Source organism: Pleurodeles waltl, chromosome 11, assembly GCF_031143425.1.
Source record: "Pleurodeles waltl isolate 20211129_DDA chromosome 11, aPleWal1.hap1.20221129, whole genome shotgun sequence".
Taxonomy (NCBI): Eukaryota; Metazoa; Chordata; class Amphibia; order Caudata; family Salamandridae; genus Pleurodeles; species Pleurodeles waltl.
Genome location: NC_090450.1, coordinates 2,782,251 through 2,803,698, shown reverse-complemented (window position 1 = coordinate 2,803,698; position 21,448 = coordinate 2,782,251). Strand labels below are relative to the sequence as shown.

The 21,448-nt window shown below is 45.5% G+C and overlaps 1 protein-coding gene across 3 annotated transcripts in view; it reads right to left on the bottom strand.

Annotated features, from left to right (window-relative positions):
• LOC138265203 (probable cation-transporting ATPase 13A4) overlaps positions 1-21,448 on the bottom strand; it is a 267,665-nt gene that overhangs the window by 168,379 nt on the left and 77,838 nt on the right. For all 3 annotated transcript variants that reach the window (XM_069212748.1, XM_069212749.1, XM_069212750.1), the window contains 3 exons: positions 16,036-16,116; positions 9,643-9,712; positions 6,330-6,464 (listed from right to left, as the gene is read on the bottom strand). In XM_069212748.1, coding sequence (XP_069068849.1) covers positions 6,330-6,464; positions 9,643-9,712; positions 16,036-16,116 — 286 coding nt within the window. The remainder of the gene's footprint in view (positions 1-6,329; positions 6,465-9,642; positions 9,713-16,035; positions 16,117-21,448) is intronic.

Genomic DNA, 21,448 nt, shown 5'->3' with positions numbered 1-21,448 from the left:
CCGGCCTGCGGCAGTGCTGGCACTGAGATGCAGTCGGACTGTCTTGCCCTAACACGGCTTTGTGCTCCACAGAGATGCCACCCACCGGCCTGCATCAGTGACAGCACTGGGATGCAGTAGGACTGTCTTGTCCTAACATGGCTTTGTGGTCCACAGAGATACCACCCACTGGTCTGTGGCAGTGCCAAGGAGACTGGGATGCTGTAGGACTGTCCTGTCCTAACACAGCTTTTTAGTCCACAGAGATGGTACCCATTGGCCTGCGTCAGTGCCAACACTGGGATGCAGTGGATTGTCCTGTCTTAACCCAACTTTGTGGTCCACAGAGATGCCGCACCGGCCTGCGTCAGTGCCGGCACTGGGGTGCAGTAGGACTGTCCTGTCCTAACATGGCTTTGTGGTCCACAGAGTGCCATACACCGGCATGCGTCAGTGGCAACACTGGGATGCAGTAGGACTGTCCTGTCCTAACACGGCTTTGTGGTCCACAGAGATGCTACCCACCAGCCTGCATCAGCGCCGGCACTGTGATACAGTAGGACTGTCCTGTCCTAACACAGCTTTGTGGACCACACAGATGCCACCCAACGGCATACCTCAGTGACAACACTGGGATGCAGTAGGACTGTCCTGTCCTAACACAGCTTTGTGGTCCACAGAGATGCTACCCACCGGCCTGCATCAGAGCTGGCACTTGGATGCAGTGGACTGTCTTGTCCTAACACAGCTTTGTGGTCCACAGAGATGCCACCCACAGGCCTGCGTCAGTGCCAACACTGGGATGCAGTGGACTGTCCTGTCCTAACATGGCTTTGTGGTCCACAGAGATGCCACCCACCGGCCTGTGTCAGTGCTGGTGCTGGAATGCAGTAGGACTGTCCTGTTAAAGCAGAAGTACAGCTGTTAGAAATCTGTTTATATTAAAACTTTAGGAATGCAAAACAAGATAAAAACATAGGGCACATGCTGCCTGAACACGGTCCTAAAAGCAGGCACTTTTATTCCTTTAAGAGGAACAAGAGTTGTTTGCACATTGTTGGGCAAGGCAATGTTGCACTGATACCAAAGTTTTCATAAAAATTGAATATTTACAATACTGCAAGGCCCTAACCCTGGGCTCCATTTTCTGGGCCACCTTGTCACAAAGCACCTAGGACAGGGTCCTGCAGGCCCGGGGAGGACTCTCCTGCTTTGCCAGAACAAGATGCTTCAGCCAGGCCCCAGGTCAGAGCTAAGCTGGCGTGGGTGTTCAAGCCTCCGGCCCTGGATTCCATTATCAGACATGTGTCATAAAGCACATATGATGGGGTTCCACAGGCCTGAGGAGGGTTCCCCTGCTTCGCTGGGATAAGCAGCTCTCACTGGGCCTCGGGTCAGAGCTCCAACAGGCCAGGATGTTCAAGATCCAGGCCTTGGGTTCCATTCTCTGGCACCCCATGTCTCCCGGGATGGGGTCCCACAGGCCTGGGGAGGAGTACCCTGCTTCAGCGGCTTAAGAGTCCTGAGCTTCATTTTCTTGCCTGCAATACCACAATGTGGCTGGGACAGGGTCCGGTAGGCCCGGGGCATGCTCCCCTGATTGTTTGGCATAAGAATCTCTATCCAGGACCTGAGTAAAAGCTCCAGCTGCCCAAGGGTGCAATACCCCAGCCCTGCGCTTCATTCTCTAGCTCACTGTATTGCAAAGCTCCTGGGACGGAGTCCAGCAGACCCGAGGAGATCTCTTCTGCTTTGCTAGGATCAGAAGCTCTGACAGGGCCCAATGACAGAGCTCTGGCTGGCTCAGGGATAAAAATAACAGGGCCATGGGCTCCATTCACTGGCCCACTGTGTCACAAGTTCCTGGGACATGGTCCCAAAAGTCCATGAGAGCTCAATAACTTTGCCGAATTGAGACACTCCTAGTGTCTCCATGGTCAAAACTCCGACAGGTCCTGGGTGAAGGCCCCTGGGGTCCAGGGGACCATGCACTCTCTTGCTTCCTGGTCCATGTGCCCTACTTTGTTAAGTTAAGGAAATGTGACTGGGCCCTTGACAGAGCTCCGGCAGGCCCTGGGTTAGGTTAACAGGGAACCAGGGTTGATGCTGCAGGACACAATTTCTCCCTCTACCACCTGGTGTTCACAGATTAAAAGACAGTCTTGTGGTCTACCTCCTTATTTTTAAGGACATGGTGCTAAGAAGGGCAAGGAACAGGGGACGTCTCATTCTACACGATCAAAGGGAAAAAAATTAAGTGCCTCTCTGAGCTGAGCCCACAGAGTGACCCTGCTCCTGGAACCTCCAGTGCCCAATCCCTGCCATGTAGGCTTCGAGCAACTGAGTAGCAACTGCGCAGGAGGGCAACCTGGAATGGGAATGAGCTGGGGCCATGAGCAAACCCACGGATCAACTCTAAGGTAATGCTGTGCAACAAGGAGATGCCCATGGCATGAAACCCAACTGTCACTTGTAGTTGTTTCATTGAGGGGTGGGAGTGAAGATGGTGCTGGCTCTTCTCCACTGGTGCCTCCACACTGGGGATAGGGGGCCTGGCAACATCGCTTGGGACCCCAGTTAGGTAGGAGCCCCTTGATGGGCAAGGATCAAGCCCTGGCTCCCCCTGGCCATGGCAGATGGTGGATGGCAGACGTGCACATGGAACAACTCTATCTCATTGCCAGGTACCTGGTTGCTCCTGCTTTGTGGATGGGCCGGGTTTGAAGACCAGCGCGAACTGCTTGGATAACCGGGCATAGTAGTTGGAGAGCTGAACGTGTTTACAGCCATGGGAAAGGCTCACCTGCCTTGTGCTGCAGGACAGGCGACCCAGACAAAGCACCTAGAGAGTGTTTAATTCATTGAGGCTGGCTGCCAGAGGAAAAGGCTGATGAGGCACCATACCATCTCACTGCAGATAAGCAGTGATTTCTTCCTCTGGCCTCTCCTGGACCCACAAATGCTGCCCAAGACACTTGCACTGGATCACTCGGCTCGACTGTCAATGAAGGACAAAGCTAACTCAAGAATTTGTGTCAATTTGAGGAAATATTAATCATTTACACTTTGAACGCACCTTGCGGCCATTTAAACTACCTCGGCTAACCAGGACTGAGATCCAGGAAGGTAGATTTTACCCAGGGAATCAAGGGCTAAATGGCTCGATTGGCAGTAGCCATCCAGACAGCCATCCAGACAGAGCATGCATGTTTTCCTACCAAGGGCCTTTGGGGCTCCTTCGGGCCGACCAGCTCCGGGAATCACCTGTGAGAGGCGGAATTAAGCGAGTGCTCATGACTAAAGGGATAAGATCTCCCAGGCACTAGCCAGAGAGGTCTTCTCTTCCCAGGTCTGGGGAGCATTGAACCAGGGATGAGTCTGAGGCTCCTCCAGGTAGTCATCTTCCAAGCAGTCTAATTCAAACTTGCCACAATCCTATTTAGAACTGAAATACTTCCCAGTACAGATGTAGGAGGGCTTGCTACTTCCTGACCTATGGCCCACCTCTTCCTGTTACATGTTCCACTTCCTCCGATGCCTAAATGCCATCTGCATTAATCCCCAGTAGATATTTCTTCTCACCCTTGTTCTGGAGCCTATGATCCAAAACCCAGCCTCCAGCAAATACTGCACACACCAGTTGAAGATCAGGGGAATGTATCTCTCTAGCTCCTCGAGCAGTGATGGCAGTGAGGAAGCGCTTTAGTATGCTAGTGCTAGTGCAGGTATTTTAATAAAAATTATTAATGAGTGTTTATGTATTTTGAATAATAAGTTTGTGTAGAAAGTAAAATAATGTAGAAAAATAATGCATGCATTTGAAAATATGATTACGAAGAATGGCCATCAATGTTAACGAAATGTACCAATCAATAATTTAATATTATGAAATGGTGAATATATGCACGATTAATGCAGTAATATGTCATATTAACGACTATGCAATAAGCTTTAGCTTTATTAATTGTAGGCTTTAATTTAGCGAGTGTCTTGGCCTACTTGCCAGGCTTCCTGTAAAAGCTGTATTTCTTAGCATTTAATAAAATAGCTGACCAAGAAAGTTAAACTGTGAATTTCTATTGTATTGTTTAAATGTGCTCATAACGGAAGCTTCTCGTGTGTACTGACTGCTAGGAGATGATGTTCTTGCTAATGCAACATTTTATGTGTAATGTGTGTGAGACTGACTTTCCCAGGGCAAGAACAATGAAGATACTGACTAGAGTAGAAGCTGCAACAATATTGTTACCTGACAAGCCGGATGATGAGGACATCGCAAGACGAACCAATCAACAACTTGTGAACAGAGTAATATTAGAATTCATCGATTTGGGATTTTAGTTTTATTGGACAGAGCGTGAGCATACGATTAACTGACCAATAGGGATTTGGGGGTAGTTTAGGTAACTTAACAACACTGCACAGAGAGAAGACGGTCATTCTGAGCCCATTGCCATTTTCGTCCTGACCAAGAGGTAACTACTTTCTTATGCGTCTTGACAAGTAACGTGTGTTACTTTAATGCTAAAGACTTTGCCTAAACTCTGAAGCTGAATCCTGATGCCTTGCTGATCGACTGATGTCCTGAGGACAAAGACTGATTCTGCTTTGCTGATCCACCCTAAGGAAAGGTATATGCAAGTTGTGATTATTACGCATATTTGCTTTTTCTTTCTAGGTACCAACTGCGCTGTTTTGATAGAGCCATAGTTAGATGTTTTTTTCCAACTTTGTGTTACTAAATTGTTTTGCATGGAGTCCAACATGATGATGCTAATCTGATGTTAGTTAAGGATCCTCACTAATGAATTATGATAACAGGGACTAATGCTTGATGAATTTCTCTGCTAAACTTCATGTACATCATAACATTGAGGCAGCTGAGTTTGCTATTGAATTGCACCATAAACTTAGAATGTGTTGTGGTTCAAGCTTTGATTAGATTACGTCGCGTTGGACAGCCAGTGTTGATTCTGTGTTTCATTTGATTTTGAGATTAATTTACATGACTTTAGCATTGTTAATATCGGGAAATAAAGATTGTAAACTTTTACTAAAGGTGTGGTTATTCATGACTGAAAGGCCATGGTGTGTGACAATTACTGACTCTATTGATAATTGATTTATTGATTGCTAGTGATTATTGATTATTGTGTATTGACTATTGATTATGTACTGGATCTATGGTAAGAACATCTTAATTGTAAGTCAAAAGGTTCATCGACCTATTCGCGTCCCCTTGTAAGTTTACTTATTAAGGTCAGTTGTGCTGACTCTAGCAAATCTACATACACATATGATACCAAAGCTGAGCACAAACAACACACTCCACAGTCAAACTACTGAGGCGCTGCATAACTAAATGCAACACAAAAGAACAGAATGCATGGTACAATACAAAGAAAGAGCATGCATAACACAACATCAACAAATAACGTGCTACAATGCCTTAGCACAATATAACACATAACATCACCAGATAACGTGCTACAGTGGCTTAGCACAACACAACACACAATGCAACATCACCAAATAACATGTGCTTCAATGGCTCAGCGCAGCACACACATTGTACAACATCAACAAATAACACATGCTACAGTGGCTTAGCACAACACAACACATAACACAACATCATCAAATAATGTGCTACCAGGGCTCAGCACAGCACACACATTGTACAACACCACCAAATAACACATGCTACAATGGCTTAGCACAACACGCACACAACATCACCAAATAACACATGCTACAATGGCTCATCCCAGCACACACATTGCACAACATCAGCAAATAACACATGCTACAATGGCTGAGCACAACAAACACACAACATCACCAAATAATGTGCTAACAGGGCTTAGCACATAAAAAAAACACATAACACAACATCACCAAATAACACATGCTACAGTGGCTTAGCATAACACACACCAAATCTAACATTACATCACAAGATAAAATCACATGAAATACTGCAACACAACAAACAACGTTTCCAAAGCCCTCAAGCACAGCATAACACATAACACACTAGCACAACGTAAATAACAATGAGCTACCATGCTGCAGCAAGGCATGCATCACATGCCATAACACAATACACAAAGCCTTTCCATCACATACCGTAACATAGCAGGACAGAGCAAGCCATACCATAACATAACAAAATGTGACATAGCACAGCATGACACAACGGAGCACAAACAGTGAATCCCAACACTCCAATCCTCTTCACATACGGAAGGCCACGTGCCTCAGAATGACCCATGACCTTCCACCCCACACACACAAGGGTCCTGCCCCATCCCGGGCCCCGCAAAGCCTGAAGAGCCTGAATGTCTCACCTTCCGGAGCTCGTAGAGAGTGAGGCCGATGGAGACGAAGCTGATGAAGAGGATGACAGAGGCGAATTCGATGTACCCTTCGGACAGCCATAGCCCCAGGGTGAAAAACTGGTGCAGGTAAAATATGTTTAACACCTGCAGACACAAGAGCATAGTCGAGTCAGGGGGTGCGCAGGTAAGGCAACAACACATAGGGACTGATTCGTTACAAACATGAGATATACTGTTCCAAAGGCTATAATGGAATTGAAATACGGCAGACGGGATATCCGTCACATTATTTGTGAGAGAGTAATCCCCTCCGCCAAACTCTAAATCAGAACAATAGTCTGTCCTACGGCCCTAACTTGGCATCACCATATCTTGCAAAACACATACAACAGCACTGGCAATGCCAACAGCATTTAAGTCCTATATTAGGCTGGCATCTTCGTAAACTAGGCATAGTCTCTTGTCATAGGGGATGGCACTGATGAGCGGTCGGTCTGGATCACAGGACATTCGTTTATCATGAGAGCGCGACGGTGGGCCAACGGCAAGAACTTTAGCAACACCTTAGGGCAGCGCAATACCAAGGTGATGTCATTGAGGCAAGCAGGCGTGAAGTCGAAGGAGAAGCAGGTGCACACCCTGGATGCAGTAGTCATCCACCTGCCGGGCAATGACCTGACTGGGTCTCAAGGCGCTATTGGAAGCCAGTATGTGGGTGGACCACATGCCCCTATTCGAAAGAAGGAGAGTGGTTGTGATGAAGTCAACCCAATTCCTGCCTCACAAATCCCCAAATTCACTGCACACTGGACGGGTTCCAGCCTAATTTCTGTTAGCGGCCCATCTTGTTCTTTCTGGCCCAACTAGGTGAAATATTGCCCAACTGCAGCATCGCGGAGATTACAGTCTACTTACGCCAAGGCCTGGGCCTGAAAGAAGAGGCTGAACTCTAGCAATGAGACTACAAATCCCAGCATGCAATAATCTGTAGTTCCATTCTAGGCCAATAGTAATGCAGAAAAGCACTGTTTCAGAGGGAGCACATAACTTCAATTCGATTCAAACCATGTACTCCTGACTCCCAATATGTAGGGGGAGCTAAAACCCCTCTCCTGGTCATTCTCACATGATTGTCTGGGACACTTGCACTGTCGAGCCAGACCACAAAAATATTAGAAGTGAAAGGTTCAAGGACTTTTCAGATGTGGATACAGAGGGGAGACCACAGCATGAAGCACATAGGCCGGAAATGAAAACCAAACTTTACAAGAGCTACAAACTTACTAGTACAAATGTTAGAACTGCCTGTAGCCTCCATGGGTTTAGCATGCAGGTTTTCTCATTCAAATTAGGACTTTCGTACCCTTTTAACTTTTTGGAGAAACAATAGGTCGTGAACATCGATCGGTTTCCGACGACGCAAGGAAAACTATTTAAAACGTAACGTGCAAGAAAACAGCAAACCTACTGCCAAGTGGCATGTGCGGGAAAATCCTGCATGCTTTGGTAAAACTAGTGGGTAACATAAGGCCCTGCAGCCCCGGCGCTGTGTTTGGGCCCCCGAGCTCCAGGGGGGTCCCCTTAGCAAACATGGTAGGTTTTGGGCTGGGGGGCTATATCTACTGTGCAGGGGGGGGCTCAAGTTTCACTGCTCCACTGGGTAAAACTGTGGCATGTACGCAAGCTAAGCAGGGAGGTCCCTGATCTATGAAAAGGCCAATGACTGGGGTCTGGGCCAGAAGAGTCAAGTGGTGGATTCTGACTTTAGAAACGGGGGCGTCCTTCAGTGGTGGCCTGGCAGCCAGCGGGGATCTCTTGTGCGGGGCTCCAGGCATGTTTCTTCACTCTCTATCACCTTTCCCCCAAAAGCTCATTGCTGAACCACCGCACATCAGTCCCTGTCACTGCCGGATCACATCAGCAGAGCTTCAACATCTCGGGCTTCACAGCGCTAACCCTCTGGGTCCACAGTACAGCAAGCGAACACCCGGTGTCGTGAGTTCACACAAACTGAGCAGAACCTTTCTGAGTAGTGGCACCCCCTGACATTCGTGGATCTTCACTCATTCTTTGGGATTCGTGGTCACCTGGAGACTCTAAGGGCACATTTACCAAGGCGGAGCCAAGGTGGCCCCTGGTATTCACTGTGCAGCGTCTCGCGCCCTCAGGAAAGGGCCTTGTCTCGGCGCATAAAACACTTTGTGCTGCTTTGTGTAAAAGGGGCGCTCCTGGGGCTCAGCAGCACATACAACCCGAGGATTCAATGCAAAGCCTCATCCAAGCAGACCAGCCTTTGGGCCAAAAACTACTGACTACATGAAGAAGACCGAAACAAGGGTAAATGTGTCCACTTCCGCCAAGAACCCGACCCCTTGGACGTGGCCTGCGGTGCACAGCACATCTGTCCAGAGGGGGAGCTGTCAGTCCGGATCCTGGGCTGGACACTGCACACTCGCTTCTGCGCACCTCAGCATGTGTCAGTGGCTAACAAAACTTGAGGGGACCCCTCTGAAAGGTACATGGAGGGGGCTTGCCCAGGCCCAGTCAGGAGCTCTCAGGCTAAGGGCCTGCTGCCTGCGCACAGTGCCAGTTGTGTTGAGGGCCCCGCTAATGTCATGCCACTGATGTGTCTCACACAAGGCAGCTTGTTAATGCACCAGTGCAGGGGATGACTGCAGCGACAGCACCATCTTAGGAGATACAGCTCTGTGCTGTGGCCCCTCTTCTGCAACGCAGCGAAAAAAAGTTGTCTGCTGAGCTGTGTTGTGTGAGAAATGAGTAAATCTGGGGCTATGTCCATTGTGGCTTCCAGTGGGAACTGCCTTCAACCATAACCCCACAGCTGAGGATCATTAATAGTGTAATCTGTTTCTGGCCCCCACACATGGGGGTGTGAGCTGCTCCCCAGTCACTGCTACACTCACACCTACTTGACGAACGCAGAGCATAGATGTGGCAGACACATGTCTGTGACTACCCACAAAAGCACAAGATTTAAAATGTTCACAAAATTGTCCACGGCAATTTCCACCTCAAACTAAACTTACTACTGCAGAAGACAAGACGTGGCTGCCACACCCCCAAAGAAAAGGATTCCTCTTTCTTGGATTCATGTTGAGTTAAAGGTTTGGCGATCTGAAGGCGGTGGTTGAGTAGCGGGGACCAACCAATTATTAACCACATTGTTTTCAGTTTGGATGATAATCCGGGTGCCATCAGCCCCTACCAAACCCTCCCACCACCACCACCCGCCGCCCCCCCCAAGCTTCGCCTCTTTGTACAACATTCTATGATCATGTTGGTTTGAGGTCGTTGGACTCACCTCCTTCATGAAGAGTTTCCAAAGAGGGGTCATTTCGATTTCAATGGTGTTTGGTCCACAAATTAATCTCCTGAAAGGGGTTATCAAGGAAACATTCTGAGTTAATGCACATAACACTGAACTTCCACTGTGACATTATGGCACATTGTCTTAGGTTGTGTTATTGTTGTCTTGTGGTGCGGGGGTGTTATGTTATGATCAGAGCCGCTGGAATTATGCAGCAGGGGAGGAACACATTATGTGAAACAATTAGGTGGCAAGAGGAGACATATTATGTGGTACACATATTGGAGCAGTATTTCTTCCCTTGGTATCATTTTTACAGTGTTGGCACTGCCTGGGCAGAGACTGTGCCCTGTTAGTGTCAGCAATTGGCAAAGAAAGGTGAACTGGAACCTTCACCTGTCACTGAGAGGCAATCCATCTCTTCATCCATTTAAGGCAGAAATATTCTTTATATTAAAAACTACAAATATGCAGAAGATAATGCATTATGTGTCAAATGTGGCACATGCATAATTATGTACAAAGTGGTGCAGCTGCAGAATTGCATGATTCCAGTGGCTCTGATTGGTAAGAAATGGAGATTTATTTCAAAGAGGAGTGAGAAAGGTTGAGTTTACCTCATGAAATTCCTGCTTTTGAAAGGACCACTTTACCTGATGTCAATGAAGCTTTTGCACTTGATCTTGCTGTGCCCTGAGTAAGCCTTATCACTTTGGAAGAAACATGTAAACTCAAGCCCAGATTAAAAAATCACTGTGTCATATCTACAAAGTGGCTTTGTAACCCCTTGTGAGACATTATGCCTGCACCATGCATAACGTATGCAAAGGGGGCGTTCCCCCATTCGGGGGACGGGACAAATAGAGGCAGTGGAATCTAAACTACTCAGAGCAGGCATTGAAAGAGGGCTTCCATTGGTTACAGGGCCCGCTACGTACAGTTCAGGGTTAGCACCAACATTTTGGCTCTAACACTGAACAGTACATCAATAGAGTCAACCACTTTGAGGTTATTGCCCCCTACCCTGCGCCATGGTGCGCTGTATTTTAAATACGGCACACACATGGGGGTGGGGGGGTGCTAAGGTACAGGGTACAGCACCACTTTCATCAAATCCGCGTCTCAGTTTTTCAGGAGCATAACTTCACGTTTTCAAGAATGCAACGGACAATGACTCTTTTCAAACACTTTTTGACAAGGACATTGTGTGCCGAAACAATTCTCACTTTAATGGAACATTGATTAATAAAATTGGTGTGAGAATTTTGTGATCTTTAATGATACATTTTGTAACATGCCAGATTAACAAATATGCAATCAATTATAACCTTATGGTGCAAAACAATATTGCATGTCCATAAGTACTGAATTAATGTTGACTAAATATTGTGTGCATTTATCCCTGCAGAAAGCCCTTATTTTCATGTCTGTCTTGCACCCAGTGTCTGCTGGTTGCACATGCTGCCCCCACTGCTATCCATTTAGGAGAATCCCCAGCTAACATTTTTCCCATTTCACTAGTTATCTTTTGGTTCATTTCTATAAGGCCTTTGCACATAGTGCGATTTCCCACAGTGAAGTATGAACTCATTAGGTTTTGACACAAGAGCCGGAGTTTTATTTGCACGAGTGAGAGACGAATTTTCGAAAAATCATTTCAATCACTTGACACATAACCATCTACTGGGGCTAGAGGTCCTTAATCGGAGCTTGATTGGGAAGACGTCATAGCTTAGGGTGCTCTGCTGAGGAATGAGGGGTGCAGAAGCAGCACTGAAGGATTGCACTGCTTCAAAAGGGTGAAGGCAGGCTTATCACTCCCATCCAGGAGCTCAGTGCAAAAACTGGATGTCAAGGGAAAGTAAAGACCTCCACTATAAGAAAGGAAGCAGAGAATGTCTGTGTATAATCAGTCCTGACTAACATAAGAGGCAATGGGAGCTATAAGCCTTGTCACACACAATCCTTGCAGGACACAGTGACATAGAATTAAGAAAATCAACATCTGTTCTGGGAAACAGAGAAAGTGTGGACTGATCAATAGAACTAAAAACCAAGGTACAGTTGAGCTCTAAAAATTAATGGAAGACAGGCATGAAATATGGGACGCTCAAGAACATCAAGATCAGTGGACACACCTGTTCCTTCATGTTGATTTGTATAGTGTGCAAATTACTCAATAGGCGCTCTGGCAAGGTGTGTAGGTGTGTGGTACGAAGGTGCGTATATGAAGAGCCAGGTCTTCAAAGTCCTGCAGAACTCAAGATGTGAGGAGGATGCTCAAATGTGTTGAGGGAGGTCGTGGGTACAATGTATGAGAATGAGCAACCTCCTGCTTTGCTTTTGTGGATGCGGGAGGTGTGTGTGAGAGAGTGAGCCAGAATATAGGTGTCTGATGGGTAGGTGAAAGTGTAAGCGACTGTTCAGGTATTCTGGTCTTCTGGTGTGTAGTGCTTTGTGTGTGTGCGTGAGAAGTCTTAATTGGCTGCGCTTGTGAATGGGGAGACAGTGAAGCTTCCTAAGGTGTAGTGTGATGTGGGCAAAGTGTGGGGGTCCATTATGAGTCTTGTAGATGCATTATTGCTGAAGACCAGTTCTTCTGTCTAGTCAAGATTCAGCTTCATTCACTTCGTACAAATCCAGTCTGTTAGCACGGCCATGCAGTTGGTGAAGTTGGTTCTGGTGGTGTGTGTCTTGTCCTTCAGGGAGAGGTTGAGTTGGGAACCTCCATACATTTTATTTTCACACAAGACAACGTCGGGAGTTGGCCATCAGTGGGAGTGAATCAACCACTGTTGCCCTGAATTCCAAAGACCCGATTCTACATTTCCCAACTTCCTTGGGACAACACTGCAGTGTTTGTAATAGAACATATCTACTAGTGTATGAAAATTTGCCAGATGCATGTGCTTTTTCATGAGGAGCATTTATCTCCTGCTAAGGACGGATTTGCAAAGAACTATCCTTAATCATCTATGGGCTGTTGTTGACGGCCCATGGTCTACACATCCCTGTGGATACAACATTCAGTGAGAGGTCCTTGTAATTAGGAAGCATGGTGCACAATGTCAGCTATTTGCATAATGCCCTTGAGTTTAAAATGTAAAAATATGACAAAGGTGTTGAGTGATCCAACTACTTGGTAACGGGTCAGCCACTGGCAAAGATGGATGAATAAAAAATGAGCAGACATATCCAATTCAACTGTGCTACTCTGGCTACCTAGAACTGACTAAGACGACCAAAAACACTTATGGGATCCTCTATCATAGGTGCTATGCAGACAAACATCTCTGATAAAGTTCAGGATCAACACATTTAGAAGCGAGTGAGGACTTCAGCAACAAGAGCATGGCTATGGATCCTTTGTCTACAATGCATCTGATATTACTGCTGGGGTCAACTAGCTCAGATTAAGTAGTCAACTCCCAGAGTACTGTCATGGTGTCAAGTACTGGACAGCTGGATTCCTCAGGAGCAGAAGCTAGTCTCAATGCCCCTCCACTAATATCCACACTGACCTTCTGACTATTACCAGTGTGAAATATCAACGGGGAGGGGAAGTGGATAGAGAAATGAGAGAGGCTGTCTTGCGGGGAATCTTCGCTGCCTTACTTCGTTTTTGCCTGATGTTATAAATGACAGCTACCTGTAAGGGAAGACAAGCACAAACATGCAATTTGCATTTCAATTCATATTCTAATGTTACTAAACTGTATTTCTATTACATGTACATCAATGCTCCATACCCCTTTAGAGCAAGGCTTGTGCTCCTCTCTTTTAAATAAACTCTGTCGCAAATAATAAGATTTTGAATTTTACTGAAATAGTATTTGATTTTAGCACTGAGACAGTATTCCAGTATAGCGGTTGTAGTATTTGATTGAGTGAGTGGATACAGTTTGGTAGTGATGAAATCTATCGGTTTTCGTAGTTGTGCTCCAAATGACATGTGAATAGATGTGTGAATTGGAGAATGAGCAAAATTCACGTAGTTTCGATTATTCACAATATATTAATTGAATCCTGAGAATTCTCTGACAAAGGTTTCTGTTAATGTAGAAAGTCTTGAAATTTCCTAAAACGTTATGCCTCTTGTAAGGGTATCTCTTATCTGACCTTTGCAAAGAAGTTAAATGCGGAGCCAGCAGTTGAACGCCCTTAGAAATGTGAGTGCTGCAGAGAACTAAAGTACTTGCTGTATGCCGAAGAAGAGTCTCAACTCCAAGATGCGTGAGTTGCTTTCCATGACCAGGCCGAGTATTGTCCTTTCTGACGAGGAATCTTCTGTGCGGTAAATATTCACACTGAAGAGACTCTACCAGAGCCTCAGGAGTCCAGTTGAAGTGCACCACCTTCCTTGACGTGCGCTTGCATATCGAGCTGAGATTTCCTTTTTTGCGCCCAAACACTAGACCACCAACCTTCCAGTCACGTCCGCCATTTTGGAGATCTCAAAGTCAGTGCGTGTACCAAACACATGGAGGATGGCCTTCAACAACAGTTTTGCAGATGGCTACAATGCCGCCAACGTGGATATCGCTGGGCTCTTGTCAGTCTCTTGCATTTTGGTCTTTTGCACAAGTAAGTCTTTGTTCCTGCTACTGAATTCCTGACAGGTACTCTGCTTTCCATTCCGGGATAATTGTGATGATATCCCAAAGCACTGTGGCCAATGGAAGTATTTTTAAACATTCAAGAATTTGTATGGTATGTGGATGGATGTCTGAGTGGTCACTACCTAGAATACGCTACAAAGTATCCATTACAACAATATTACTAGTAATGAGTAGACGTCTACTGAAGATATCACAACATTGAATAATCACAGGACAAAGCCGTAGTCCTGAGACTGAGTTGTCAAATGAGATAATTATCGCATCCAACAGAAAATCCGACATCGAGGTATTCAGAAATTATTGGAAGCGATAAATATTGAATATTTCAAATTTTGGGATGCTAATGTAGAGTTTGGTGCATATGGCACCAAAATCCGAATGTACCAGTAAATGCCAAGCTTTGTCCCTTAGTCAATTTCCAGCAGGATTATCTTGCTAAAGTTTCAAAAAGAATGACATGATGATTACAACGGGAAATTTCCGGGTGTGATATACCTTGCATCACTTGTAATTAAGTTTTAACCAGCCACTTGCAATCAGGCGCACACGGTGCAAACATTAGGCTTAAGCCTGAAACTTAACTTTACCCAAAGCAGTTAGAGTAAGATTACATTTTAGAGTTAAAGTTTTTCATTGCAGGCACAAAAAGATTAGTGCCTTAGAACAATAGCAGACCTGCAACTCGCATAGTGCCACTGTGTGTCACACGATATTGGCTCCTTTCAGACGATCATCCAGGGAGGAGCCGATATCACACAGTGTTGACACAATTAGCTGCAAACCGATGGAGGGAGCAGGATTCCAGCTAACTGTTTGGAGGTTTAGCTCAGCTGATGTCCATTATAAGGGGTGAAACCTCCCCAGGACGTCAGTGGCAGCCTCAAAAGCTTTGATTGTGTTTTTTTGGCAGGGGGGCATGGGTGGAGGGAGGTTTCTGGTGGAGGGGCTGTGAATTTGGAAGTGTATTGGGCTGTGCCCCGCACTAAGCCCTGCCCCTCGACGGCCACACCCCCTCCTCACATGGTGGAAAAAAATCACAAGTTGGCAGGTCCGAAATGGGGCTAGGATTTGCTGTTCTTCACACAACAGAAAACTGTAGTAAACTTTGCATGTGCTGTGTTGCATGAAGGACATGAAATAGTACAGTGTCCGAGTCTATTGCCGATAACATCATCAGTGATGCCTGTGCCAAATCTGGCTGTTCTGTTTGACATTAATCAATGTGCTAATGCGTGAAGGCAGGCTCCAATATCTAGCCTAGGATTGGTAATGAAGGTACATCCTTCAGTGCAAATTCCTAGATGTACACGACAGCCCGGGATTCAGACATGTAAGACGTGTGCTTCAGGGTAAAACACATCTTTTACATGCAGATAGAGCACAGAACACATACACTTGACCCCTTGCTTGCGCCTGCTTTTAGTACACTAACGTAATACACCTGACTTTGTGCCAAAATCTCAGGTTTTAGTGCTGACTCATCCTAGAGCACCCCTTGCACACACTAAGAGCAGGATTGTGCAAAGGGGTACGGTGCAGTGCAAGGCCAACTTTCAGTGCAAAATACCTGATGGGACACTGTTGCTTCCATTGCTAGTGTTGCACCAGTACAAACCTTTAGCGAATATGGGGCAAACTTTAAAAGAACTGCACATGGTCCAAAATAGTAAATACAGACAAGCATAAGCATTATTAGAAGGGATAACTTTAGTTTGTTGTTAATAGCAAGGAGAACCAAAAGAGAGCTTCACAGAAGTGCACAAGGTACCTGACAACTTGCTCTTCAGCAGTTAATCCAGATCCATACTTCAAGTGGATGTCTGCAGAGGTCAGGATGTCTTCCAGTTCTCTGAAATGAAATGCCATATTTTTACCTATGTGGTCTGTCCTTCGTCTTGTTACTTTGATATGTATTTGTTGTTAGAAGCCAGCATGCAAACTCACACGGGGGCACTAAACAGAAGTTTGCAGCAGCAAGATCTTGTCTTGCACATGTAAAGTAACATAAGAACCATTTCACAAATAGATGCATGTTCCCTTCAACTCAACACATAATAAAGTCCACGTAGTATCTTACGGGTGACAAAGAATGAAACCAGGGGCTGTGCTAATCACTGGGGCTGGGATAACCTCAGTCTTGAAGCACCGACCTCTTGCTAACATAAAGGGCCTGATATACAAGGCTCTAGCCTCCTTGCCCCACATTAGCATACATTTTTACACTAATGTGGCTCAAAGAGGCAATTTTCACTGCGCCTTACTTACAAAGCGGAGAAATGCATGCACGGCATCATTTTGCAAACGTAATACACCTTAGCACTTTGCGCTAGTTTTGGGTTACAAAAGTAACCTGGTGCAAAGTGTTAGTAAATCTGGGCCCGGGTGTCTACGTTTATCAGGCAGTTAGTGGTCTGGTGAAACAGTCGATGAGGAGAAGGTTTGAAGGAAAGCTTGGCTGCAGAATGATGCTTCGGAGGCTGCTGGGAAGGACAGCCGGGCTGGAAGTGAGGTTTCTTCTGTATCTAGTGTGGCATGATTGCCTCCCAGGATTGTGGTGCCTGAGGAAGGAGCAGCGACAAGTGTTGTTCAGCTCTAGGCAATGTTATGACGCTTCACGATGTACATTGGAAACTATGGATGATACAGCTCAGCCTTCTGGGACTTTGCAGGTAAAATGATGGGATGGCAACCAAGATGCCTATTTGAAACTTTAGGTACTACTTGCAATCACAATATTGTGTCCTGGTCCACCAGCTACACAATATAGCACATTCTGGCAAGTGAGATGCAATTTTCTGGCCAATCAAGTTCAAAGCTAGAATGATTTGTAGCTGTGCACAGTAAATTGATGTCTACACTTCATTGTACAAGTTTGGGCAAATTCTGTGTAGCAAGTTATAGGAATCTTTATGGAAAGCCCATGAACAATGCCCAGCAGTCTGATAATAAAAGTTAATTGAACATGTAAGTCAGACTTACCAGTAATAACCTTATTTGCAAAGGTAAACTACTTTTATAATTCAGAAATGTTTGCTTCACAAATATGAATTATTTACTCACAAGACGAGTGTTTCTGAGATTATATCTGCAAATTGGGTGGAGAGTTGGAGAAACATGACAGAAATGTGAGTTTTTGTAGACCCACAAATGTCTGTGAAAGTTATTCTCTGACAAGTTCCCACACAGGAAAAAGTTGAATGTTTACTCCTATCCAAGGTGGGGGTATCTTGTTTTCAAGAATTGGAAAATACATTTTATTGCTGGCAGCGATGGAATTGTAGGGGTGAAAGTTTGCCCATGAGGAAACAGAGTGTTGCCTGCATTCCTAAAGGTAGGAAACCTGCGTATATTTAACTTCAGAATCCTTTGGGGGCTTACTTTGTTTTTTTGGTGTGAATAAGACCCCTGGAATTCTATGTACCCTCCCAGAAAGAAAGCAAATGAAATGTTTAGCCAGAAAAGCATGCTCTAAGTTATTAAGTAAACAGTAATTGAACTAGGGGTTGGATAAGGATAAGTTGATAGGGAGTGAAATTGCTGTTTCACACTTTGTCATTTCTGTTTGTCATCCACTCTGAGTTAAAATCATACAGACACGTTTGTTGGTTTATGAAAGAGGAAGTAGGTCACTTGAGCAAGGCATCTGGAATAAGGAACTGTTGGCTCCTTATTCATGGGCATTCTCTGGTTCCAAGCACAATACACCTACAGAGGATAAGGCCAACTGGAATCTGTGAGAGATGCTGTCTGCTTAATGTGGTCACTCCTGTTAGACTTTTAAATCTCTGGGTCCTGGTCTCTGTTGTGATCGGAAGCTTGTTGAGAGGACATCAGGCACATGTGCTGTGTTCTAAGGGGGGCGTCTGTCACGTTGTCACCATGGAATCCCCACCTCCAACAATGAGCCAGGTGCCATGGCTGACACTGAAAGTGGTAAATGTTAATCACTTAACACAACAAAGGTCACCTGTAGTAATATGCATATGTGTTAGGTTGCTGTGGTGGGTCTTTATTTGACATTAGTTTTTACCTCTTCTTGGATAGTTGACCTGAGAGGTATGTTGCTTATCTGCCACCCGATCAAATTACTATTATATTGACTATCAGTCTGTCATCTGAATCCCTTGTCTATCACCTCCCATCAGTTAATCTACAGAATTGCTTTGGAAGGGAGGCAGTTTAGGATTACGTGGCCTTGATTTGGCATGGACTGATTAATGATTGTCAGTGGTAAGCTGGATCTTGTACTGAAGCAGTGCTTAATTTGTGCAGGTAATTTCTGGCGCTCAGCCTGGCACTTTATTGTGAACACCAGCTCTTATCACAGTCTGCCACATGGTGGAGCTATTTGTATAACTTTGTGAGGAACACCAGTAGTTATGAAATTATTAAACATACATTAAAATCACTAATATCTGCCACCCAGAGCTATGAGAATCGCATGGGCGGCATGCATTAGTAATTTCTAATGTATGATTAAAATCAGTGATCACACGTGTAAGAGTGTGAGGGTTACTTGTGGTGGTTCTGCCATTGGCAGCGCTGGCAGGGCAATGGGTGGTGCCAGCTGCAGCGGCCTCCTGACCAGGGCCCTGGCACTTGTGTTTTTTTTTACAAATGAAGCGCTGTACTTATAACATTATTAGTTATTTTTATCTGAGAATGCTTTGCTGTGGAGAGCCTGAAACGCACTGGCTGGAAATGTGGTTTAACTTTAGTCTGAGTGTTTAATTCAGTAGAGATTATTGATTCTGGCGCCCTTCTCCTTACATGTTGGACTGGAGCGGCTCTCTATCCCTCTCTATCTCTGAAGTCATCTGCTGTTTCAAACAGTGGACCTTTCTAATGTTACCCAGAGCTTCACAGTGGGCTGTGATGTCATTACAGCATTTTCAGACTGGGAGTGACTGCAAAATGTGTGTGAAGGGTTATTCAGGTACGGGGTTGTGAGTTAACTGACGGCTGGGAAAGAGCTGTTTGTGAAGTATCCTAAGACGTCCTTCATTGAGAGCCCTCACATGAGTATTGACAGAAACCCCTGGTTTGAGGAAGTTTGATCCAATTCGCTTGTGCTAATGCATCATTGTGAGATGCTAGGTATTGGACTGCTGGTGCTGACTTCGGAGTCTACCGGTAGAACTGGATGAATGAGAGTTAGCTGGTATGTTGCCAGGGAGGCTGACACCCTTCGTATTTAAGAACAACATTGGTATAGGTTACATGATGTCTCAATTTAAATTACTGTCAAAAGAGAAGTAGGGTTGACTAAAGTTACAGGGCACATACCAGTATTCTAAGGAGAGTCGTATTATTCCTTAATGACAATAGGTCAAGTAGTCTGACCACAGCACTCAGAGCTAGTAATCTGGCTGAGGGGATCTTATGATACAAAACAAGCGAATATCAAGGTAAAAGACCTCTGGGTTACATTTACCTCTTCATGCTCAACTACTGTGGAAGTCTCATCTTCCAATGTGCCTGGAGGTACGCACCGTGAGAATGTGTGAAGGTTGGTGGTACGGTCAGTGTGTCGGCACTTGGAAAGTGGCCTCACCTCCTTGCTGAGCACACTGATCAAGCTCCCAAATGCTACTCAAGGAAGCTAAGTGTCCCATGATGCTACAGTACAGGACTCTTACAAGTGTTACAGATTGTGGAAGAATTGCAGAGTATAATTTCATCATTGTGTCATGGCCCTGGACAGCGACTCAAGGGACTCTGCGGACTTGACTTGTGGTTACCATTACGCCCCCATTGACAGTGTAGTAAGTCACTGTGTGGCCAGATTTATGGCCTCTTTGCCACGTGCCAGTACTGGTGGCATTGCCATTTGGGGTCTGATTGTATTCAGCACTGAAGTGTTGCCACTAGTGTGCCGTCATACTGTTACTGAAGGCAGCACTAACATTATAAAAAAGTATGCTGATTGCTCAAGGAACTATTGGTCTTCTATTTGTAAAGTACCTGCTATGACTGTGAATGCTTGTTATTTTGCCTCATTCAAAGGCCGTCACTTCCTTCGATACTCACCCACTTGCTAGACACATGGGATACTGCACTCCCGAGAGCTGCAGCCATGTTGGGAGGGGACCCGGTATAAAACGGGCACCACCCTTACCCGTGTGCTCGCTACTCATTCGGCTGGCCTTTGGAGTGGCCCTGGCAGGAGTTCCTGGTACAGGTCGGCTTGGGGAGTGGTTCTTGGTCTTTGGAGGCCTTGGGGATCCGATGGCTGTCTTCTTCAGGGAGCAGGACAAAAATGTAACCCACAGCCTGAATCTGGCTCACAGTTTATGACATTCCAATTTCTACGGATGTTCCAGATTTGAGAGTGGTCCAATCTTAGGGGTAAGAGAGCATTACCCCACCGGTGCACAAACATGTTTAAGAGGCTTAATTTTTGGAATTTATGTTTGAACTTTGCAACGCTGGTCCCGCATGCCTTATGTTATATATGACTATGTCATAACTGATGGGGAGTTGAGCGCTTCAGCTGCAAACCCAGCTCTTGTTCCTCTAATAACAGAGCAAGTAACTGGGATCAAGGTCTTGTCAAGCCCAGTAGAGATAAGAGCCTGGTGGGCATTATAAAGAAACTGCTCATTTAGGAATTAGTGCACAATCATAATCTTTCCTGTTATGTAGCCTACTCATAATTTATACCATTTCCTTGTAAACATCTCTCTGCCAACTTCCCCTTGGGAGACTACGAAGCAGGGAGTTACAGATTAAAGATTCTAGGGGGTATGCTAGAAAGAATTACTCTTGAATCTGTTTTCTTCCATTATACAGTATGTCTTCCTCCCCACGGTTCCTTCCCTAACACTCTTTTCCTCGCCCGCCCACTCCAAAACTCTGTGCCATAGCGGCAGTCAGACATGATGGATGCTGGAGGTGGAACAATCAAGCATTGAGCAGGTTCCGAGGAATCACAGAGTAGACACAGATTGTCCTTGTTGGACAATCAAGATACATGGCTGCTGGAGCTACAACCTTACTGTCAGAGCTCATGAAAACCTTAGAAATCTTGGGACCACCTGGATAAAGAGCCGTATAATTCAGGGTCCAGTTGTTTTTGTGGGTTTATCTTCACTTCTAAAGTACTGTTTCCTGAATTTTCCATGAAGGTGTATTTGAACATCTTCATTTTCCAACATGACGGAAAAGTAAGGATCCTCTTG